This window comes from Lagenorhynchus albirostris, chromosome 11, assembly GCF_949774975.1.
Source record: "Lagenorhynchus albirostris chromosome 11, mLagAlb1.1, whole genome shotgun sequence".
In the NCBI taxonomy this organism is placed as follows: Eukaryota; Metazoa; Chordata; class Mammalia; order Artiodactyla; family Delphinidae; genus Lagenorhynchus; species Lagenorhynchus albirostris.
Window position 1 is genome coordinate 62,226,349 of NC_083105.1, and position 18,820 is coordinate 62,245,168.

The following is an 18,820-nucleotide window of genomic DNA, read 5'->3' on the forward strand; positions in this document are numbered from 1 at the left end:
AATGATTAATTAGAACCATATCTTTCTGCTGTTTGGTGTTTAGGTTCCACGAATTATCCTGTGGCTGATGGTGGAGTTGGCTATCGTTGGCTCAGATATGCAAGAAGTTATTGGCTCCGCCATTGCCATCAATCTCCTCTCTGCAGGAAGGTGAGGGGGTTTTTCTCTAGAAAGTAATCAATGTTTTGCTAGACTTCCAAGCAAGTGTAAAAACAAAAACCCAACTCATTTTCAATTTTCAAGATTCAACTCAAGTATCAATACTTAACTGTGGAACCTTTCTGGAACCACCTTCTTCTCTCTTGGCAAATGTAGGTTCTGTATCTTCCATGTTCTTATGTTGGGTCATGAGACCCAACACACCCTTTATTATCCAGGGTGTGGCAGTGGGTATTACAATTAATTTGTATGTCAGTTTATCCCACTAGACAAGTGAGCTTGAGAGATAAGACCCATACTTTTCAGCTTTGTATCCTGGTTGTCTGAAATAGTAGACAAAGTTGAATGAATGAGTTTACTTGGTGCTGTGCCTGGCCTCCTGCCACTGTTCCCTTTTCCCTAAGTCCTTGCTCCTCCAAGTGTTGTATAGCTGGAGAGCTGTTGGGAAGAGAGTGTTTCTCAATGTTTCTTTTCTTTCCTTTAATCTCCGTTTCTTATCTCTGACCTAGGGTCCCGCTATGGGGTGGAGTTCTTATCACCATTGCAGATACCTTTGTATTTCTCTTTTTGGACAAATATGGTAAGCAGAGTGGGAAGGGAGGGGTCAGTCAAAGGAGCTGCTTTCCATCACATGGCTGATGGGGGAGTCTGCCTTCTGTGAGCTCACTGCTGCATTTTCTCCCTTAGGCTTGCGGAAGCTAGAAGCATTTTTTGGTTTTCTCATCACTATTATGGCCCTCACATTTGGATACGAGGCAAGTGTTACAGGTTGTTCATTAGCTTTTTAAAACAATTTTTTTCCTTTTATTATAAAAGACAGTATTTGTTAACAAAAAGCCAAATTCAGTCCTGAGCAAATTTGGAAGGAATAAAAGGTAGCAAAGACCAGTGTCCAGGAAGGCCTGCAGGGACTCCTAGGTCAAAAATGATTAGAATTTCCAGGACTTTCCAGACTAGACTCCCTGGTTCCAAGTTGGCCATCCCAACAACAGAACAGCCTTGGAGAGGGTTAAGGAAGGGATTGCAGGGTTATTCTTGGCTGTTACCTTAGAGGGATTCTGTTTTTGTTCATCCTGGTTGATAATAACTGCAGCTTGGACTTTCTCTGTAATGCAGCAGTTAATGAACTATAGGGGATATAGTGCATGTTTCCCGGTTTGTCCCCCAATCCAGATACTCCATTGGGTTAACCCTAACCCTACTGTTATATGCACCTACAGTAATAGCACCTTTCTATATCCAATTGTTATAAACTGATTTCTGCTTATTGACCTAGCTAAACTTTTTTTTTAAATTAATTTATTTATGGCTGCGTTGGATCTTCGTTGCTGCACATGGGCTTTCTCTAGTTGCGGCGAGCAGGGGCTACTCTTCATTGCGGTGCGCGGGCTTCTTACTGTGGTGGCTTCTCTTGTTGCAGAGCACGGGCTCTAGGCACATGGGCTTCAGTAGTCGTGGCATGCGGGCTCAGTAGTTGTGGTGCATAGGCTTAGTTGCTCCACGGCAGGTAGGATCTTCCTGGACCAGTGCTCGCACCCGTGTCCCCTGCATTGGCAGGCGGATTCTTAACCACTGTGCCACCAGGGAAGTTCCTGGCTTAGCAAACTTTTAAAAATGCATCTACTCTGAGTAGATGATACAGCTTGGTCTAAGGCTTCCAAGAGAAATGCCAAACCAGGAAAAAGTGTGTATGAGAAGTGTCTCTGAATGAGTCTCAGCAGACGCTAGTGGCAAACATAAGTGATTTTTACATACATAGGTGAACACAGGAGCACGATTAGTGTGGGTAATCAAGAATTGACTCTATTCTTGGGTGTGTCTCACAGGAGTTACTGTGAAGCTAATATCAATAAGGCCCTTAGTAGCCATTTTATTTCTTTAGAGTATTAATTACATTCTCTACACATCTATTTTGTTTATCTAAAATATGAGGTGAAATATCTGGATACCCCAGTCCTAAATTCTCTGACCTTGTACTGCTTGGTTTTTTTGGATGGTTCTGTATTCCTCATTTCCTATGTAGCTGTTGATGAAGGGGTTTAAGGAGTAAAGGTTGCAGAGTGTTCCCTAGCACTGTGTTACTCCCCTGGTCTCATATTCCAGTAAAGGCTAATAGCTGTTCGGTTGGTATGTAGTATGTTACAGTGAAACCCAGCCAGATCCAGGTCCTCAAAGGCATGTTCCTGCCATCCTGCTCAGGCTGTCGTACCCCACAGATCGAGCAGGCTGTGGGCATCGTGGGTGCTGTTATCATGCCACACAACATGTACCTGCATTCTGCTTTAGTCAAGGTAAGCAAAACCCATATCTCAGTGGCCCGTGTAGTTCATGGGATCTTTTCCTTTGGTTGCAAGGGACACACACTTAGTTTACAACTGTTAGAGCCCTGAAGGAGCAAGATGTTTTTCCACAGTTGGACTCCACACACTTGGACTCTGTTTTAATCACCAAGGCGACCAGAGATAACTGACCCCATAAAGAAGGGACTAAAGTCCTTCTTAAAAGGTCTGAAGGTGCACCGTGTCTCTTGTGTTTAAATCTCAAAAGCCTGAGTGGCCTCGTGGAGGTCAGGAGGAAAGAGCCCAACCTGGCTTTTACCAGTCAGTCCAACACCATAGTTTGCTGGGAGATTTCAGAGACCTTTGTAATTAAGGTTATCTGCCCCTTAGGTCTGAAATCAGGTTGTTTTTGTAGGTCAGTGTTTTTTTGTTTTTTGTTTTTTTTTTGCGGTACGCGGGCCTCTCACTGTTGTGGCCTCTCCCGTTGTGGAGCACAGGCTCCGGACTCGCAGGCTCAGCGGCCATGGCTCACGGGCCCAGCCGCTCCGCGGCATGTGGGATCTTCCCGGACCAGGGCACGAACCCGCGTCCCCTGCATCGGCAGGCAGACTCTCAACCACTGTGCCACCAGGGAAGCCCAGATCAGTGGCTCTTGCAGCCACAGTAACTGAGAGCTCAGCAGTCACTCGGTCACTTTTCCGTTTGGGGATGTGTGGTATCATCAAAGGGTCATGGAGTTCTTACTCAGTGAACCAGGATGTAGGCGGAGTCTCACATTTCATGTGGTTAGTTGTTTGCCCTCTAGGTCTTTCAGCTGACTCCAAACTCATGAAATATTACAAGGAAACTTGTTCCAACTAGTCAAAAAAATGACCGTTGCTGTTATCTCTCTAGTCCAGACAGGTAGACCGAGCCAATAAGGAGGAAGTTCGGGAAGCCAATAAGTACTTTTTCATTGAATCCTGCATTGCTCTTTTTGTTTCCTTTATCATCAACGTCTTTGTCGTCTCAGTCTTTGCTGAAGCATTTTTTGAGAAAACCAACGAGCAGGTGGTGAGTAAGCCAGGGTCCTGGGTGGTAGTGAATGTGAGGGTAAAGAGGAGGCTGGATTGGGGTAGGAAAAGGTGACAGTGACTTAGAGCTCAGGGGAAATAGATCTCAAGCCTCAATGCTGCTCCCTAAATCACTGCACTAGTCGTGGGTTACAGTCTGGGGGCTGTGACCAAGCCTAGACCCATCTTCCCAAGCTTTTGACAGGGAAGGGAGCTTGCCTCAGACAAAGATTGCCTCATGCTATTATTAGTGGCTTCACGCCTGTTTGACTCTTTGTCATCCCCTTTTGTTTCCTGCTACCCAACTACTAGCCACTTGCCAGTTCTGCCATTTGGTGGTGACAGGTTGGGCGGAGCCAACAAACAGAAAACAGAAACTGTGGCTACATAGACTGTCTTGTCCTTTCGAATTCTCTGTCATCTTGATTCCTGATTGCCTATCTAGTTTTGATCACTACTTTCTTATCTATAGGACCTCTGACTCCTGGCTCTGCTTAGACTAAGGACTCCCTATTCTGGGTGTCCTATCATATCTGAAGCCCCCTTAAGGGCCCTCGCCTCCTGTCATCATTTAAAATGACCCCACATTCGTGTATTACCATGCACACTCTAACTCAGTAAATGTTTTTGATGGCATGGGGGTGTAGAAAGATTACGGAGGAAGACCTCAAGTGACACTGCAGCCCGTCTCTGCCCTTATCACAACCTGTGTCCAGTGTCTTGCCTCTAGCATCCATCTCTTGGGTGACCTGTGTATAATCTGTAGGAGAGGGCTTCTTGTCTGGGTGCTGGCCTCAGAAGTAAAAGTTGTTCCTCAACTGCTTTGGTTCCAGGTTGAAGCCTGTAGAAGTATCAGCAGCCCCCATACTCACCTTTTTCCTGACGATAACTCAACACTGGCTGTGGACATCTACAAAGGGGTAAACCTATTCAGATTTCTGATCTTCGCTCCTGAATCAATATTCTTAGCATAGTATCTGGTCTTTTCTGTGGGTTCACTTCAGAGCTCAGCATATCTTCTCTGGAGTGTGTTTTTTTCAGAGGTCCAGATGCTGGACAAGCCTTTTGGGTTACGTGGAAGGGAATAGAAGATCAGCTGAAAAGATGAATTGTATCAGCAATTCCCAAACTTGTGTTCATAGTATATTGTTCTATAGGACGTTAATTGGGGTGACTAAAGAAAGTGTTCCTGGGAATTCCCTGGTGGTCCTGGTGGTCCAGTGGTCAGGACTCCGTGCTCTCACTGCCGAGGGCCTGGCTTCAATCCCTGTTCAGGGAACTAAGATCCCGTAAGCCGCATGGGGCGGCCAAAAGAAGAAAAGAAAGTGTTCCAAGTAAAGTGGTGGTCTTTACTGGGGCCTCTCTGTCCCTTTTATGCTGGTTACATTGTGAACCTCCATGAGTAGAATATATAGTATGTAGCATTTGCAAAATTTATTTGAGCTCTCTCTTCATTCCTGTTACCATCTTGCAGAATAGGGTGTTAAGGAATTTAATTTGGGAAGTGTTGTGGACTTTTTTTTTTTTAATAGTTAAGATATAGGTTGAGGATAAAGGCTTTAGGAGCCTAGAGAAGAGAAGGGACTAGGCTGAGGAGAAATAAAGGTCCCTCCAGCAGAATTTAGGTTTGAAAGCCTCTAGAATGAGGTCAGGACCTAAGTCTAGCTTCTGTTACAGTGCCCAGCACAGCACTTGGCATAGGTAGGTGTGTAGCCAGGAAGAGGGAGAAATGTCGCAGAGGAGTGCTGTTTGGAGTGTTGTCTCAGGTGGTCTTTGACACAAACATATCTTTCTCCCTTGCCTCCCCCAGGGTGTTGTGCTGGGGTGTTACTTCGGGCCTGCTGCACTCTACATCTGGGCAGTGGGGATCCTGGCTGCAGGACAGAGCTCCACCATGACAGGAACCTACTCTGGCCAGTTTGTCATGGAGGTACCTGCTGTTTGGACTGGGATAGACTAGAGGAAGAGGACATTGCCCTTTTGTTACTTCTTAATCCCATGTATCTAAGGTCTTCCTGAACCTCCCCAGACCTTTTCCTGTGTCCTATTCCAGACATTCATCCTGCTTCTGTGTTTCCTTCTAGGGATTCCTGAACCTAAAGTGGTCACGCTTTGCCCGAGTGATTCTGACCCGCTCCATTGCCATCATCCCCACTCTGCTTGTTGCCGTCTTCCAAGATGTAGAGCATCTGACAGGGATGAATGACTTCCTGAATGTTCTTCAGAGCTTACAAGTGAGGAGGGAGCTGGGGAAACTCACATCCCATTGAGTCAGGCAGCATTTTGTATTGCCCTTAGTTACCAAGCCTAGTGCTGCGTGCTGGGGAAAATTCAGAGGAAGAAAGAGGCACAGTCTTGGTCTATAGCAAATGCATATGAAATCCCTGGCATCTAAAAGGCTTTTAGAAAGGGCTGGGTTTTTAAGCTTGGTTTTTTTTTTTGAATGGGAATTATAAGCTATAATCACACATAGAACACAAAACTATTGCTCATTAATCCAAGCAAACATTAAATAACGTATAGGACACTGCTAGATTTTGTGGAGATTAAGAAGACAAGGCAGATACAAATTTTGTATCTGACACTGTGTACAAGACACTATGATCATAATTGATGCTAGGTTAATGACACCTCTACAGATTTCCACATAATGCTCCAGCATGTTGGAATGATAGGAATAATTTCTCATGGAGTAGATGAGACAGGGTCTATGGTTCCCTTTTGCTAACAGTGCTGCTCTCTGGGGTGATACAAGGACCCCCAGTGGCCCTATCTGATCTTAGTTTTTTCTTTTCCAGCTTCCCTTTGCTCTCATACCCATCCTCACGTTTACGAGCTTGCGGCCGGTAATGAGTGAATTTGCCAATGGACTGTGAGTGTACTTCTTTTAGTTCCCCAAATATATATGGGGGAAGGGTATCTTCATCAAACAGGCCAGTCAGAAAATAAGTCATAGGGGAACTATATGCTTTGAGAGGTGATTGCTAAAGCTGCCCCCTCGGTCTTTGACTTAGAAAATGGAGACTGTGAATGTAACGAAGGAGGGCAAGCACAGTTTTCATTTCTGGGGGAAATTTTTCAGCTTTTAGGGCTTTAACTCTTTAGCTTCAGCCACTTAAGTTTAAAGCCCTTAATTCCGTGTTAAATGATCTTGATGCGAAGGGCATAAGCTAATACCTTTTATATACATCTTTAAAGGACATGGTTTATTTGAAATGACTTGTTACATCTCTAGGGACTCATGACTTTTTGCATTTTCAGGGACTTTAATAATAGGGATTATTTGATAGTGTTTTTTTTTTTTGGTACGCGGGCCTCTCACTGTTGTGGCCTCTCCCGTTGCGGAGCGCAGGCTCCGGATGCGCAGGCTCAGTGGCCATGGCTCACGGGCCCAGCCGCTCCGCGGCACGTGGGATCCTCCTGGACCGGGGCACGAACCCGTGTCTCCTGCATCGGCAGGTGGACTCTCAACCACTGCACCACCAGGGAAGCCCTGATAATGTTTTTTTCCCCTCTTTCTCCCTATCATTATGTAACTATCATTATGTAACAGATTAGGCTCATTTAACCTAAGAACCACTTTTCAGTTCATTTTGAAATGCCTCTTAACTCCTGTCCTGTGTACCCCAAAAGACACAGTGTCTTTTTATGTTTGTGGACAGGTTGGGCTATTCCACCAATAATTGTGCTGTTTCTTTTTACAGAGGCTGGAGGATCGCAGGTGGTATCTTGGTCCTTATCGTCTGTTCCATCAACATGTACTTTGTCGTGGTTTATGTCCAGGACCTAGGGCATGTGACATTGTATGTGGTGGCTGCTGTGGTCAGCATAGCTTATCTGAGCTTTGTGTTTTACTTGGTAAGTCCATTTGGGAGGGGGCAGGGGCATATAGGTATCAGGGTGGTCCAGGTGTGGCTAGCACTCAGAAATGAAAGGACCTGAAAGAGTCGTTAAACCAGCTGTGATTAAACAATATTTTTAACCATAAAATCTACCTTGGTTCCTAAGAGCTATCATTTTTCTATTTCTGTCACTTCTGTCTGGTTTCCATTCTTAATAATTCCTAACAAGAGAGTGTAGTATGTTTGAAGAACTAAAAGAAGATCAGCAGTGTAGAAAGTAGAGAGTGGTACGAGATGGGATTGGAGAAGGGAGCTGTGGAGTGTGATTTCAAATCTTTGGAGAGCAGCACATGTGGGTTCACAGCCCTGCCCAGCTCTACTACTTAATAGCTATCCAATAAGGACATAATTAAATAGTGATATTCTCTCATTGAGTTATTCTAGAGTTATTTTAAAGTGATGGTTATAAAATATAGCTACATAGAAAAGGAATGCAAAATTGTGTATACCTAGGTAATCAAAAAAATTTTCAAAAGTCCAGAGTAAATTATGTAAAATTCGTAATAGTTGTTGTCTTAGGCTGGTGGGATTATGGATATATTCTTTTCTCTATTTTCCACATCTTCTGTAACATTACTTATATTAATGAAAAGCAGCTATAGCAACAACAAATCCACCTCCCTATTCTATACAGGTTTCTCTGAAAAACACAGGAGTTGAGGATTAGGGACAGCAGACTTCATACCATGTCTGCTACAGAGAATAGCAGGGATGGAGGGTGGAAACCCACTGCTCATCTTTATAACACTTACCTAGTCCCCATGCCAATGTCTGCTACAGGTTATGTACTTGATTGAGAAAATCATTTTAGTGAATATTGAAAAATTATGCCCTGGATGGATATATCCCTTCTTTTTTCCTCCCCAGTAAACCATGGGCACTCTAAGATTATGCTGACCATAATATAGGGACTTATTCCAAGGAAACCGAAGTAACTGAGTATGTCCTTGACAGAAACTGTTTTAAAAATTTGCTATAGAACTTAAGGGAATCCTTCCTTCGTGCAAATTGGTTATGAAGGTGCCGAGTTCTCAGTCAGCCTGAGACTATTGAGATTGTTGAAGACCCATTTTTAAAAATAAATTTATTTATTTGTTTGTTTGTTTATGGCTGCATTGGGTCTTCGTTGCTATGCGCGGGCTTTCTCTAGTTGTGGCGAGCGGTGGCTACTCTCCATCGTGGTGCGCGGGCTTCTCATTGTGGTGGCTTCTCTTGTTGTGGAGCACGGGCTCTAGGTGTGCAGGCTTCAGTAGCTGTGGTATGAGGGCTCAGTAGTTGTGGCTTCTGGGCTCTAGAGCGCAGACTCAGTAGTTGTGGTGCACGGGCTTAGTTGCTCCACGACATGTGGGATCTTCCCGGACCAGGGATCGAACCCGTGTCCCCTGCATTTGCAGGCGGATTCTCAACCACTGTACCACCAGGGAAGTCCCTGAAGACCCATTTTTAAGGCTTAGGGCTGATTTTAGAGTGAATTACTACTGTTTAGCTCAAAAACGTATACTTATAGAGCAGCTCAGGAGACTATAGCAGTTGTATTAGCCAATCAGTCATTCCCCCTATCGTGAGGAATGGGGTAGGACTGAAGAAAAGTGGTCTTCAGGGAACTCTCTCAGTCAGCTAAAAGAAACAAACCAAACACAAAGCAGTAGGAACAGAGGGAACTCAGTATTGAAAATAGTATGGCAAAAGAGGTTTGTATCTGAGCAGTGCAATGTGGGCAGTCATGGGTAAGAGGCTCTTCAGAGAGGTCGGTGAATGATGACTGTATTTTCTCTTTCAGGGTTGGCAATGTTTGATTGCACTGGGCATGTCCTTCCTGGACTGTGGGCACACGGTAAGCACCTCTAAAGCCCTGCTGACCGAAGGAGCCACCAGTGGCTGTACTAAGTAAACACTGGGTCAGTCTGTCTGTCTTCCGCAGGTAGCCATCAGAGCCAGTGTGTTGCTATGGTTTACTGTGTGAACATAGCCAAAAGTATGTGCTGTTGCACAGACTGCATTTCGGACTCAACTGTTTGTTGGGAAAGGCTTTTGCATATGTGTTTGAAAGAAGCCATTATTTTTCTTCCTGACCTCCTAACCTGGGAACTGGATTAGGTAGGGTCCTTGAAAAGCTGACATCTGCTGCTCTCAAACAACACTAAACTCTTTAACTGCCCAAGGGCCAGCTTGTTTTATCGTTTTGAGAGATTATCATCTATGCATGATTCTTTTTTTTTTTTTTGCGGTACGTGGGCCTATCACTATTGTAGCCTCTCCCATTGCGGAGCACAGCCTCCGGACGCGCAGGCTCAGCAGCCGTGGCTCACGGGCCTAGCCGCTCCGCGGCATGTGGTATCTTCCCGGACCGGGGCATGAACCCGTGTCCCCTGCATCGGCAGGCGGACTCTCAACCTCTGCGCCACCAGGGAAGCCCTATGCATGATTCTTAACAAGACTGACTATATGTTAAAAAAACATACTTGGAAAATGCAGTAAATTTTTCATGATACAAATTACAGAATGGGTATGCAAGTTTTGTTTATCAAAAGATAATGGATTTTAAAAGGCTGAGAAATACTTTCCTTATGCATACCCTTTGAATTGTTTTAATTATAAAAAAATAAAATCTCAACTAGAGTGGTTTGATCCATTTGAAATATAAAATTACGAGATATCTACCTCTATCAGGTTCAGGATTCTCTTAACTTATTTTCACTTTAAATTTCTCTGGATGTTAAGAGGGGTGAGAAAGCATAAAGAAGATGGTAAATGGACAGATAGCAAAACTCACCTGTAGGTGGTGGTTACTCATCTCATTTGAAAATCACTTCGATGATTTTCCTCAGAAACTGAAAGCTTATCGAAATTTTCTTGGGAGTCCTAATTTTAATAATAATAATAAATAATAAATAAATAATAATAATAATAATAATAAATAATACTAACTTTCATGTTAGTACCAAGCTTTCCTGACGGTATTTCTTCTTGAGCACTTAGAGTCATGAAACCTTCACCTTCCTCCTTCAGGAGGGTAGTGATAGAAAGAGATGGTAGCGCTTATGCACTGATGTTCTCATGAGACTTTGGGGTGAGGAGAAAAACTTGAAAGAAGAAGAGCCATCTGTTTTATTCCTAAAAGCCACCTTCTACCAGAATCATCACCTTTTTCTGAAGCATGCCCAAGACGACTTGCAAGGCAATCTCGGGAGCTCTGGATCTAACGGTTGCAAAGCTCGCTCGCTCTCAGCAAGTCCTTAGGTATCACTATGGTTACAAAGTTCTCTCAGCAGGGTTGTGCTGGGCTACCTCTCTTCAGCCATTCCCTCAGAGGGAAAAACTTTGAGACCAGATGGTGGAGCTCTGGAATCAGAGGAGATGGGTCCCTTCAGCATGCAGCTGCTGCTCTTCAGCCACTTCTGACATTTTTACATGTGGAGCCTGAGACTATGTGATTATCTCAAACAAAATCACATTTGTCTGATGGAGATAAATAATCAAGTCTTTTATAGCCACTGACTTGGAGAGAACAGTAATGGGAATGGCATTGAAGGACTTCTCATTTTTGGTGTTTTTCTTCTGGAGTCCTTGTTGATTGATGTTCTCTGTTCACCTGAGCCCCTAAAGGCATTATTGCCGATACTTTGTACACAGTTAAAAGCATAGACTGAATGAACTGTCTTTTATATGGCATTAAGGGTAAACTACTATGTTTCACTGACCTTACCTTTATCTCAGCCCCTCCAGTGATAGAGCACAGGATCATGAGAGACAAATTTCCCTAACTGTCCCTCCTTATATCCCTCCCTCTCCCCTACCATCATTCCCCAAACTGACATAAGACCATACTGAAGATATCGGGGACTGACATCTTAAGCTCTCGTCTGGCAGCTGTAGGTGAGGGCCACATTGACAAAATTCTTCGTAAAGACACTACAGTAACATTTACCTTTGACCCCAGTCTGGGTGAGTCCAGTCAGTCTCAGATTCACAAATATTTAGAAGCCCAGGTAAAAGCTGCTAGTTTTCTTTGAAAAGTTATATATATGACTTGCAATGATGGAAAATTTCTTCCCAGTTAAATGGCATTTTATATCTGTGTGTGTGTAGTAGTATTCAGTGTTAAAAACACTCCCATACTGTATTCCATTTGATCCTTTCAGATAGAAAGTGTACTTTCTAGTCAGCCAGTACTTTGGGTACAATAAACAATGTTTAGGACTGAAGTCTTCCAGTGCCAGCATGTGCAGTATGTTTGTGTGGAATGTTTAAGGATATACAATTGTATTTTATGTAAACTGGTCCTTGTTCTCCATAAATGTGGCATGAAATAATTGTGCTGCTACAGCATACTGGGAATTAACAGGGATGGGAAAGAGCTGCAGTTTGGCTCCTGTGAGGTCCTGTTAGTGGTTTTAGGAGTGATTGCAGCAAGTTTTTAGTGATCATTCAACAATATGTAAACTTGGTTTGTAATTAAAAAGTTTCTTTTCCTTTTTCCAATTTGGTTTCCTGGGTATTTTTTTAACTTTGAAAATACTTTATTAATGGGGCGTCAACCACTTTGAAATACTGAAACATCAACTACCACCTGGAATGACATACTAAACTCACACTGTTAGTGATTTTTCTCTTTAGAAGAGAGAGAGAAATACAGTTGATCTCTGGACAACCCGGGGTTGGGGCACTGACCCTCCATGGAATAAAAAATCTGTGTAAAATTTATAGTTGGGCTTTCATGTTTATAGTCGGCCCTTCATGTCCAGTGTTCCTCCGAATCTGCGGTTCCACGTTCTCAGATTCAACCTGCCTGGGGTCATGTAGTACTGTAGTATTTACCACTGGGGAAAAAATCCATGTATGAGTGGACTCACGCAGTTCAAATTTATGTCGTTCAAGGCTCAACATAGGTTTAGTTCCCAGAAGACTTGATGAATTGCAGACACCAAACACTAATTTCTATTACCCATTTAGTCAGATAGTTTTGCCATTGCTAAAGGTTACATCATTACCATATTTAAAGTTGAAAAAACATTGTCATCTGGCCTTTTTCTGCTCTAAGCTGAACATTTTTCTATCTGTAGTCTTGTTTCACCATTGAGGTCTTTTATATTCTGTATATGCTACCAAAAAAAAAGTATGAGTATTTGAAAAGTATGAGTATTTGAAAAGAGAAACCAAAATTGTTTAGGTTAAAAATGAAAGCATTTTGGCAGACCTGATATAAATGGAAATATTGGCACCGTTTAATAGAAACAAAGACAGAGCCCAGACACAGTAAACTACTAGCCTTGTCACCAAACACATGGCAGGAAAATCTAAGTCAGCACTTAATTTGTTTCAAGGGTGTCACTAGAACTTCATTTTCCCTTTCTCTGTTGCAAGCTTTCCCTGTCTGTCTTACAGGAGCTGAATACTGTAAGTAACACCATAGAAGTTATCTGGCAATTTTGTTCTCCATGTTGTCCTTCCTCATTTAGCTCTCCCTTCTAACTTTGTTTAAATCTTATTATTTTTTTTTGCCTTGCTGCGTGACTTACGGGGTCTCAGTTCCACTCGGGCCCATGGCAGTGAAAGCCCTGAATCCTAACCACTAGGCCACCAGGGAACTCCTTACTTTGGATTTAATTTCAGAACTAAAATCGGATGCATAACAATTTGAAGATCCTGATCTGAGATATTTCCTTTAGCTCTGCCCTCTGGAGTGCTTTCTGTTCCTTCCTTGGATAGGACCAATGCATCCAAATGTGTCACCTTCTCTTGGCACCTTGGCTTTTGAATGTTAAAAATGACTAACACACTGCTATGTGCTAGCCGGGGTCTTTGCACTCATATGATCTCATGTAATTCTTATAACAAGAGGATCAGCCTCTATATAGATAAGGCAACTGAAGGACCAAAAAGTAAAATAATACATCACTAAAAAGTGGGCAATTGGCATTTGAACTTGAGTAGCTTAATTCCAGAGCCCACATCATCATTACCAGTCATGCTATATAATATATAGTATACACTTCATGCGCAGTTAAGACACCAAGCTTTGGTGTTTAGCAGCTCCAAGAACAGCAACATATCAAAGATACTTTGCTTGATACTCTGATGAGTGCTAGAATATGGTTTAGATCAAAAGCTGCCAGCTGGTAGGCTAATTTTGTTTGGCCTGTGCTAAATTTTAAAAAGTACCTGAATGCTTTTTCAGGTAGGTGTGGAAAATGGGCAGAGCCCTCTATGATCCTACCCCAGCAATAACTAAGGACTAATGGTTTATTCATTTGCATACCTCTCTGCCCTTGAAAGGTTTAGCCAATTCCTGTGCAATCTACCCCATTTCTTAGTGTCTCCGAGCAATATGACAAACTTCTCCAATGAAGGAGTGCTCTCTGCTAAGTCATCTAAGTGATACAACCTGGAGGTCATGGGACTAAAAATGCAACCCTTGCTTTCTACATAATGAAGAAGCCCACCACCTTAGCTCACTTGAGAAAAGACTGCAGTGAATTGTCAGTGTATCTGACAATCGCTCTTGGTTACTAAAGCTTGAGTCATAAGACCTTAAAGTGAGTAAGCAAGCTGAAGTCTGAAGTCCCGTTGTTCTGCCCTAAGGCCAGTGTGACTCAGTAATTTCCTAGCCCACTAGTTGAGAATAGTTTTATCTTGGGCTCCATTTGGTTTCATCTTCACACAGTCATCACAAGCTTGTGAGGTATACAGGGCAATTTGTAATGTGTTAAAAAATTATTGAAGACTGGAACTTCCCTGGTGGTCCAGTGGTTAAGACTCCGTACTTCCACTGCAGGGGGCGCAGGTTCGATCCCTGGTTGGGGAACTAAGATCCCGCATGCTGTGTGGCACAGCAATTACTGAAGACTAACGTGAGATAGCTTATTAACGTACTTGACATTTTCAAATGTAGCGTTTATTCCCATTTTACAAATAAGTAGGATAAGGCTCCAGAAAGATACATGACTTGCTCAAGGTCATAGGAAGGGGCAGAGTTGGAGCTTGACCCCAACTCCAGTTCCTTTTCCACTATATAATAGAAACATTTTCTTTCTATGAATTTATAGTGTGCATTCGGCATCCTGAGCACTCATGATTTCATTTAATTCTTATAACAAAAGGATCAGCCTCTATGCAGGTGAGGCAACTGATAGGCTAAAAAGAGTTTGTTGTTGACAAGGGGCAACAACATTCCTAACACCCCAAGTAATAACAGTAGCGCTAAAAGGAGACTCAGTGATTGTCCCATGGTGAATTCGGAGGAGAGAAAAATAAGATACAACTTCACAGATGCCAACACAAACCATCTGGATTCAGGTCTCCAGGGGTGGGTCTGACAACGTGTTTTAAAAGCAGCTGAAGTTATTCTCATTCAGCCTGTTAAACGTTTGGGACCCGTAGCTCATCTCTTCTCTTAGTACATGCCATTTTGTTTTTTTTAATGAAAGGCTTTGCTTTGCTCATGTGCCAAAGGATAATAGGGCCCAGATAATAGGGTCAGGATTTAGATTATTTGCAATTTTATTTCTTTTTTTTTTGGCTGTGCTGGGCAGCTTGTGGGATCTTAGTTCCCCGACCAGGGGTTGAACCTGCGCTCTCAGCAGTAAAAGCCTGGAGTCCTAACCATTGGGCAGCCAGAAAATTCCCTGAATTTTATTTCTAACACACTTGGTATTAAAGTACAAAAGCTCGCAGTGCGTTTGCTGTTAATATCCTGATCAGAAACAATCATCCTGAGGCAGACTGTGTCGCAAGGATAGTCAAAGTGCAAATTTTCCTGAGGGCATTCGGTACCATCTCAATCTTTAACTATTTCGGCTCCTAGCAATTATTTTATATACAATAAACCATTCATGTATCTGTAAGCCATTTCTTTTCTGAAATGAAAGTCTATATAGAACTGAAAAAAGACCTACATTGACATGCTGATTATAGGTACTTAAATGCCAAATTCAATATTTAAATACTTGCAAATCAGTCTAACCCTTTTCCATCTTTTTGTCCTCAGTACCTACGTCTGGGATTGACAGTTCAGCCTGAACTCTACCTTCTGAACACCGTGGATGCTGACTCACTTGTGTCTAGATGACTGACAGCCTGAGAGACTCTATAAGACCCACTTTCTCTTAGTCCTTTTGTGCCAAGTGTCCTGTTAACGTATCTCTGTTAGTTCAGTGGTGAGTTTTGTTCAACCATTTTGAGCAGAAGGCAAAGATTTCCTCATGGGACGGGTGTTAAAAGCTGACAGCTTTAAGTGTAGGTCAGAGACCCGGAGAGTCCTGCAGCTGCCAGAGTTAAATTTTTAGCCCGTGATGGTCACACACCCCTATGGGCTTGTGTCTCGACTTCTGGAATTTAAAATATATATATGTGTGTATGTTTAGGTAAACCTGAACATATCAGTTTGGGTAGAGTTTTAAGGTTATATAAAAATGATAGATCTTTTGTATTTTTTTAACAAATGTTGCTCAAATAAATCAGGTATTTATTTTGTCTGGATCGCAAGTGACAAAGGAAAAGGAGCATTGTTCTTTTTCAGAGTGAACTGGTCAAGCTGACTTACTTTTAAAGTGATACTTGACTATAGCCAGTTAAATTTCACTTTGATTTTTATTGACCGAACCTTGGTGACTACTGATTCTAGCACATCATTTCCAAAGAAAACACTTCTTCTATTTGGCATGTTTAATCCTGGTTGTCGGTGTGCTTTGTGATTGTTATTTCCTTTGTTGCTTTTCTTGAGTTTTTTTCAGAGATATGATGGTATTTTCCAAAGAGCTTAACGCCTACGAACAGGAGCCAGAAATCACACTGAAACCAATGATCAGTTTTCCCTGCTGCATTGTAACTCAGCCCATTCTAGCATTTAAGTTGTAGGTATAAAAAGAATTCTAACATTTAACTTTGTAAGTCCCAACAGAAGATAATGGAGGTATTAGTTTTCTTTCTGATGTGTGTATAGTCCCACCATGTCTTTTCTTCCCACTTTTCCCATTAACACTCCAAACACCATTTCTAGGTCCAAAGTCTATTTCCCGGAGTGGCTAATATTTCTAACGCTGACTCTCCTAGGGAATGCTAAGCGTTTTAAGTTATATATACCAAGTATAATAGTATGAGATGAGAACTAGACTGGGACTTGGAAGATTTGTCCACATGTCACAAGCTGCCTGCCTACATGTGGCTTATAGATATTTTTTGATCCCCCTGTTCCTAACCAGGATTTTTTTTTTCCATAAAATTTTTATAATAAAACATTTAGTATTTAAAACTTGAAAGTTTCTACATAACGATCTGATTGAAAAGTCAGAAGATTTTCAACATTGGGCCCACGTTCCTTCATGGAAGTGCAGTTGGCTTAAACTGAGTGGCAGCTATCCATTTTTTTTACATCTTTATTGGAGTATAATTGCTTTACAATGGTGTGTTAGTTTTTACTGTATAACAAAGTGAATCAGCTATACATATACATATATCCCCATATCTCCTCCCTCTTGCGTCTCCCTCCCACCCTCCCTATCCCACCCCTCTAGGTGGTCACAAAGCACCGAGCTGATCTCCCTGTGCTATGCAGTTGCTTCACACTAGCTGTCTATTTTACACTCGGTAGTATATATAAGTTCATGCCCAGCTATCCATTTTTAATGGAATATACTCCAGGGTGGCATCCATGCCTTCTTTCATTTCCTTCCAGCCCCAAAGGCATTGAGTTTGCAAACCCTGCAGCCTTTGTGTGTTTGAGCATCACTTTTCTCTTTCAGCGTAAAAATTGAATATCCAACCCCTCTGCCGTATTTTATTTTATTTTTTTCTGCCTTATTTTAAAACTTAGCACCTTTCAATAAGACTTAAAAAAATTCAGACATTGCCTATGTTCATTTATAATGATTTGATCCTCTAAGTGGCAGGGATTTTTTTCCAAGATGATACTTTCAAATTCCCTCATTTCTACTTCATGGCCCTTGAAACTTCTGATAAGAGCGGCATCCTTGCAACCTAGGTTAGAGACCTTCTGATCTCAAAAATGAAACTGAGTTAACGCCACTTATCAGCTTTTACTTGAAAAAGCGACTTAAAAAATGAGTTTCAGCGTTTTGGTTTCTTTATACAGAGACAGCAATCTAGATGAATCAGTTTGTTGGATTTTCCTCCCTCCATGGGCAATTTCATTTCTCAGTAGTTTCACTACCAGAGAATATTTGGGGAAAGAAAGAAAAAAGCAAAAAAAAAAATCCTGTTTTGCAACTCATAAAAAGATAAGGTGGTTGGTTAAACAGAGATTAAGTACTTGAGGAATTTCTGTAGCTTTTCTCCATTCTTTAACTGTATGTTACTAGGAACAGACTAGAGTTTACAAAAATTTATAAGTATACCCCTCAGGGCATATAGCTCCTGTAATCAGAAAATTTGATAATAAAGCAAACTGAATCATGCTAAAACCAGTAGAGAAGATTGATGTCTAAAGAGTGAGTCTTGGGTAAAGTTTTATGCTAAGTCAAGAATATTTAATTATTCTTTAATTTATGATTTACAAATCTGGATTTCTATGTTATGTGCTTATATAGATATTAATATATTCAATCTTTTTTTTTTTTGGCCGTGCTGTGCAGCATGTGGGATCTTAGCTCCCCAACCAGGGATTGAACCCTCACCCCCTGCAGTGGAAGTGTGGAGTCTTAACCTCTGGATCGCCAGGGAAATCCCAATATATTCAATCTTAAGATTAACCTAGATGCATATACTCACTCAGTTCCTGGGGTTTAACACTGTGGAGTCAATTTTTTAAAAGGATGCTCTGACAGTGTATACCCAGAATGTTAGAAAAATGCAATTAAATAATTGTTACTGAGCAGCTGCTGCTACCTACCTGTGTGTTGGCTTAATATAAAAGGCAGTCAGAGCATATCCAGGCACATGCAATAGTTTAATTAGTCAGTGAGGCAGAGGTTACAGCAGATGATGAAAATAGCCTTCTCAGTTTTAAACATTATGATATTAAGCCACCAAACCTTTGCCCCAGAAGTATTGTGCAAATTCAGGTACTGTATTTTATCTATTTATAAGGTCCTCCTGCAACGGCCTCCCCTCTTTACCCAGGCTAATGTGGGTAAATGGGCATCCTGCATACTTAACTTTTCTCCATACAAGATTTTACATTTTAATTTAAACATAATTTGTGAGCTCTCATGCATAATACTTTTTTTTTTTCTTTTTTTTGCGGTACACGGGCCTCTCACTGTTGTGGCCTCTCCCGTTGTGGAGCACAGGCTCTGGACGCGCAGGCTCAGTGGTCATGGCTCACGGGCCCAGCCGCTCCACGGCATGTGGGATCTTCCCAGACTGGGGCACGAACCTATGTCCCATGCATCGGCAGGCGGACTCTCAACACTGCGCCACCAGGGAAGTCCCATAATACTCTTAATAAATATTTTTCATTGCTTTTTTCAAG

At 42.1% G+C, this 18,820-nt stretch overlaps 1 protein-coding gene across 3 annotated transcripts in view; it reads left to right on the forward strand.

Moving 5' to 3' along the window:
- The window catches only part of SLC11A2 (solute carrier family 11 member 2), a 34,163-nt gene extending 15,609 nt beyond the window's left edge, over window positions 1-18,554 (forward strand). Inside the window, exons 6-18 of one of the 3 annotated variants that reach the window (XR_009543501.1) lie at window positions 44-150; window positions 669-739; window positions 847-914; window positions 2,295-2,450; window positions 3,333-3,491; window positions 4,324-4,410; window positions 5,301-5,420; window positions 5,575-5,724; window positions 6,289-6,362; window positions 7,195-7,348; window positions 9,173-9,226; window positions 15,380-15,548; window positions 17,982-18,554. Coding sequence is in view for 2 of the 3 variants with exons in the window: in XM_060166228.1 (XP_060022211.1) it covers window positions 44-150; window positions 669-739; window positions 847-914; window positions 2,295-2,450; window positions 3,333-3,491; window positions 4,324-4,410; window positions 5,301-5,420; window positions 5,575-5,724; window positions 6,289-6,362; window positions 7,195-7,348; window positions 9,173-9,226; window positions 10,665-10,826 (1,362 nt within the window). In the remaining variant the exon portion in view is untranslated. Of the gene's footprint in view, window positions 1-43; window positions 151-668; window positions 740-846; window positions 915-2,294; window positions 2,451-3,332; window positions 3,492-4,323; window positions 4,411-5,300; window positions 5,421-5,574; window positions 5,725-6,288; window positions 6,363-7,194; window positions 7,349-9,172; window positions 9,227-10,664; window positions 11,875-15,379; window positions 17,811-17,981 lie in introns of those variants that run through there. The other 2 variants (XM_060166228.1, XM_060166227.1) reach the window with 2 other exon arrangements.
- The last annotated feature ends 266 nt before the right edge of the window (window positions 18,555-18,820 follow it).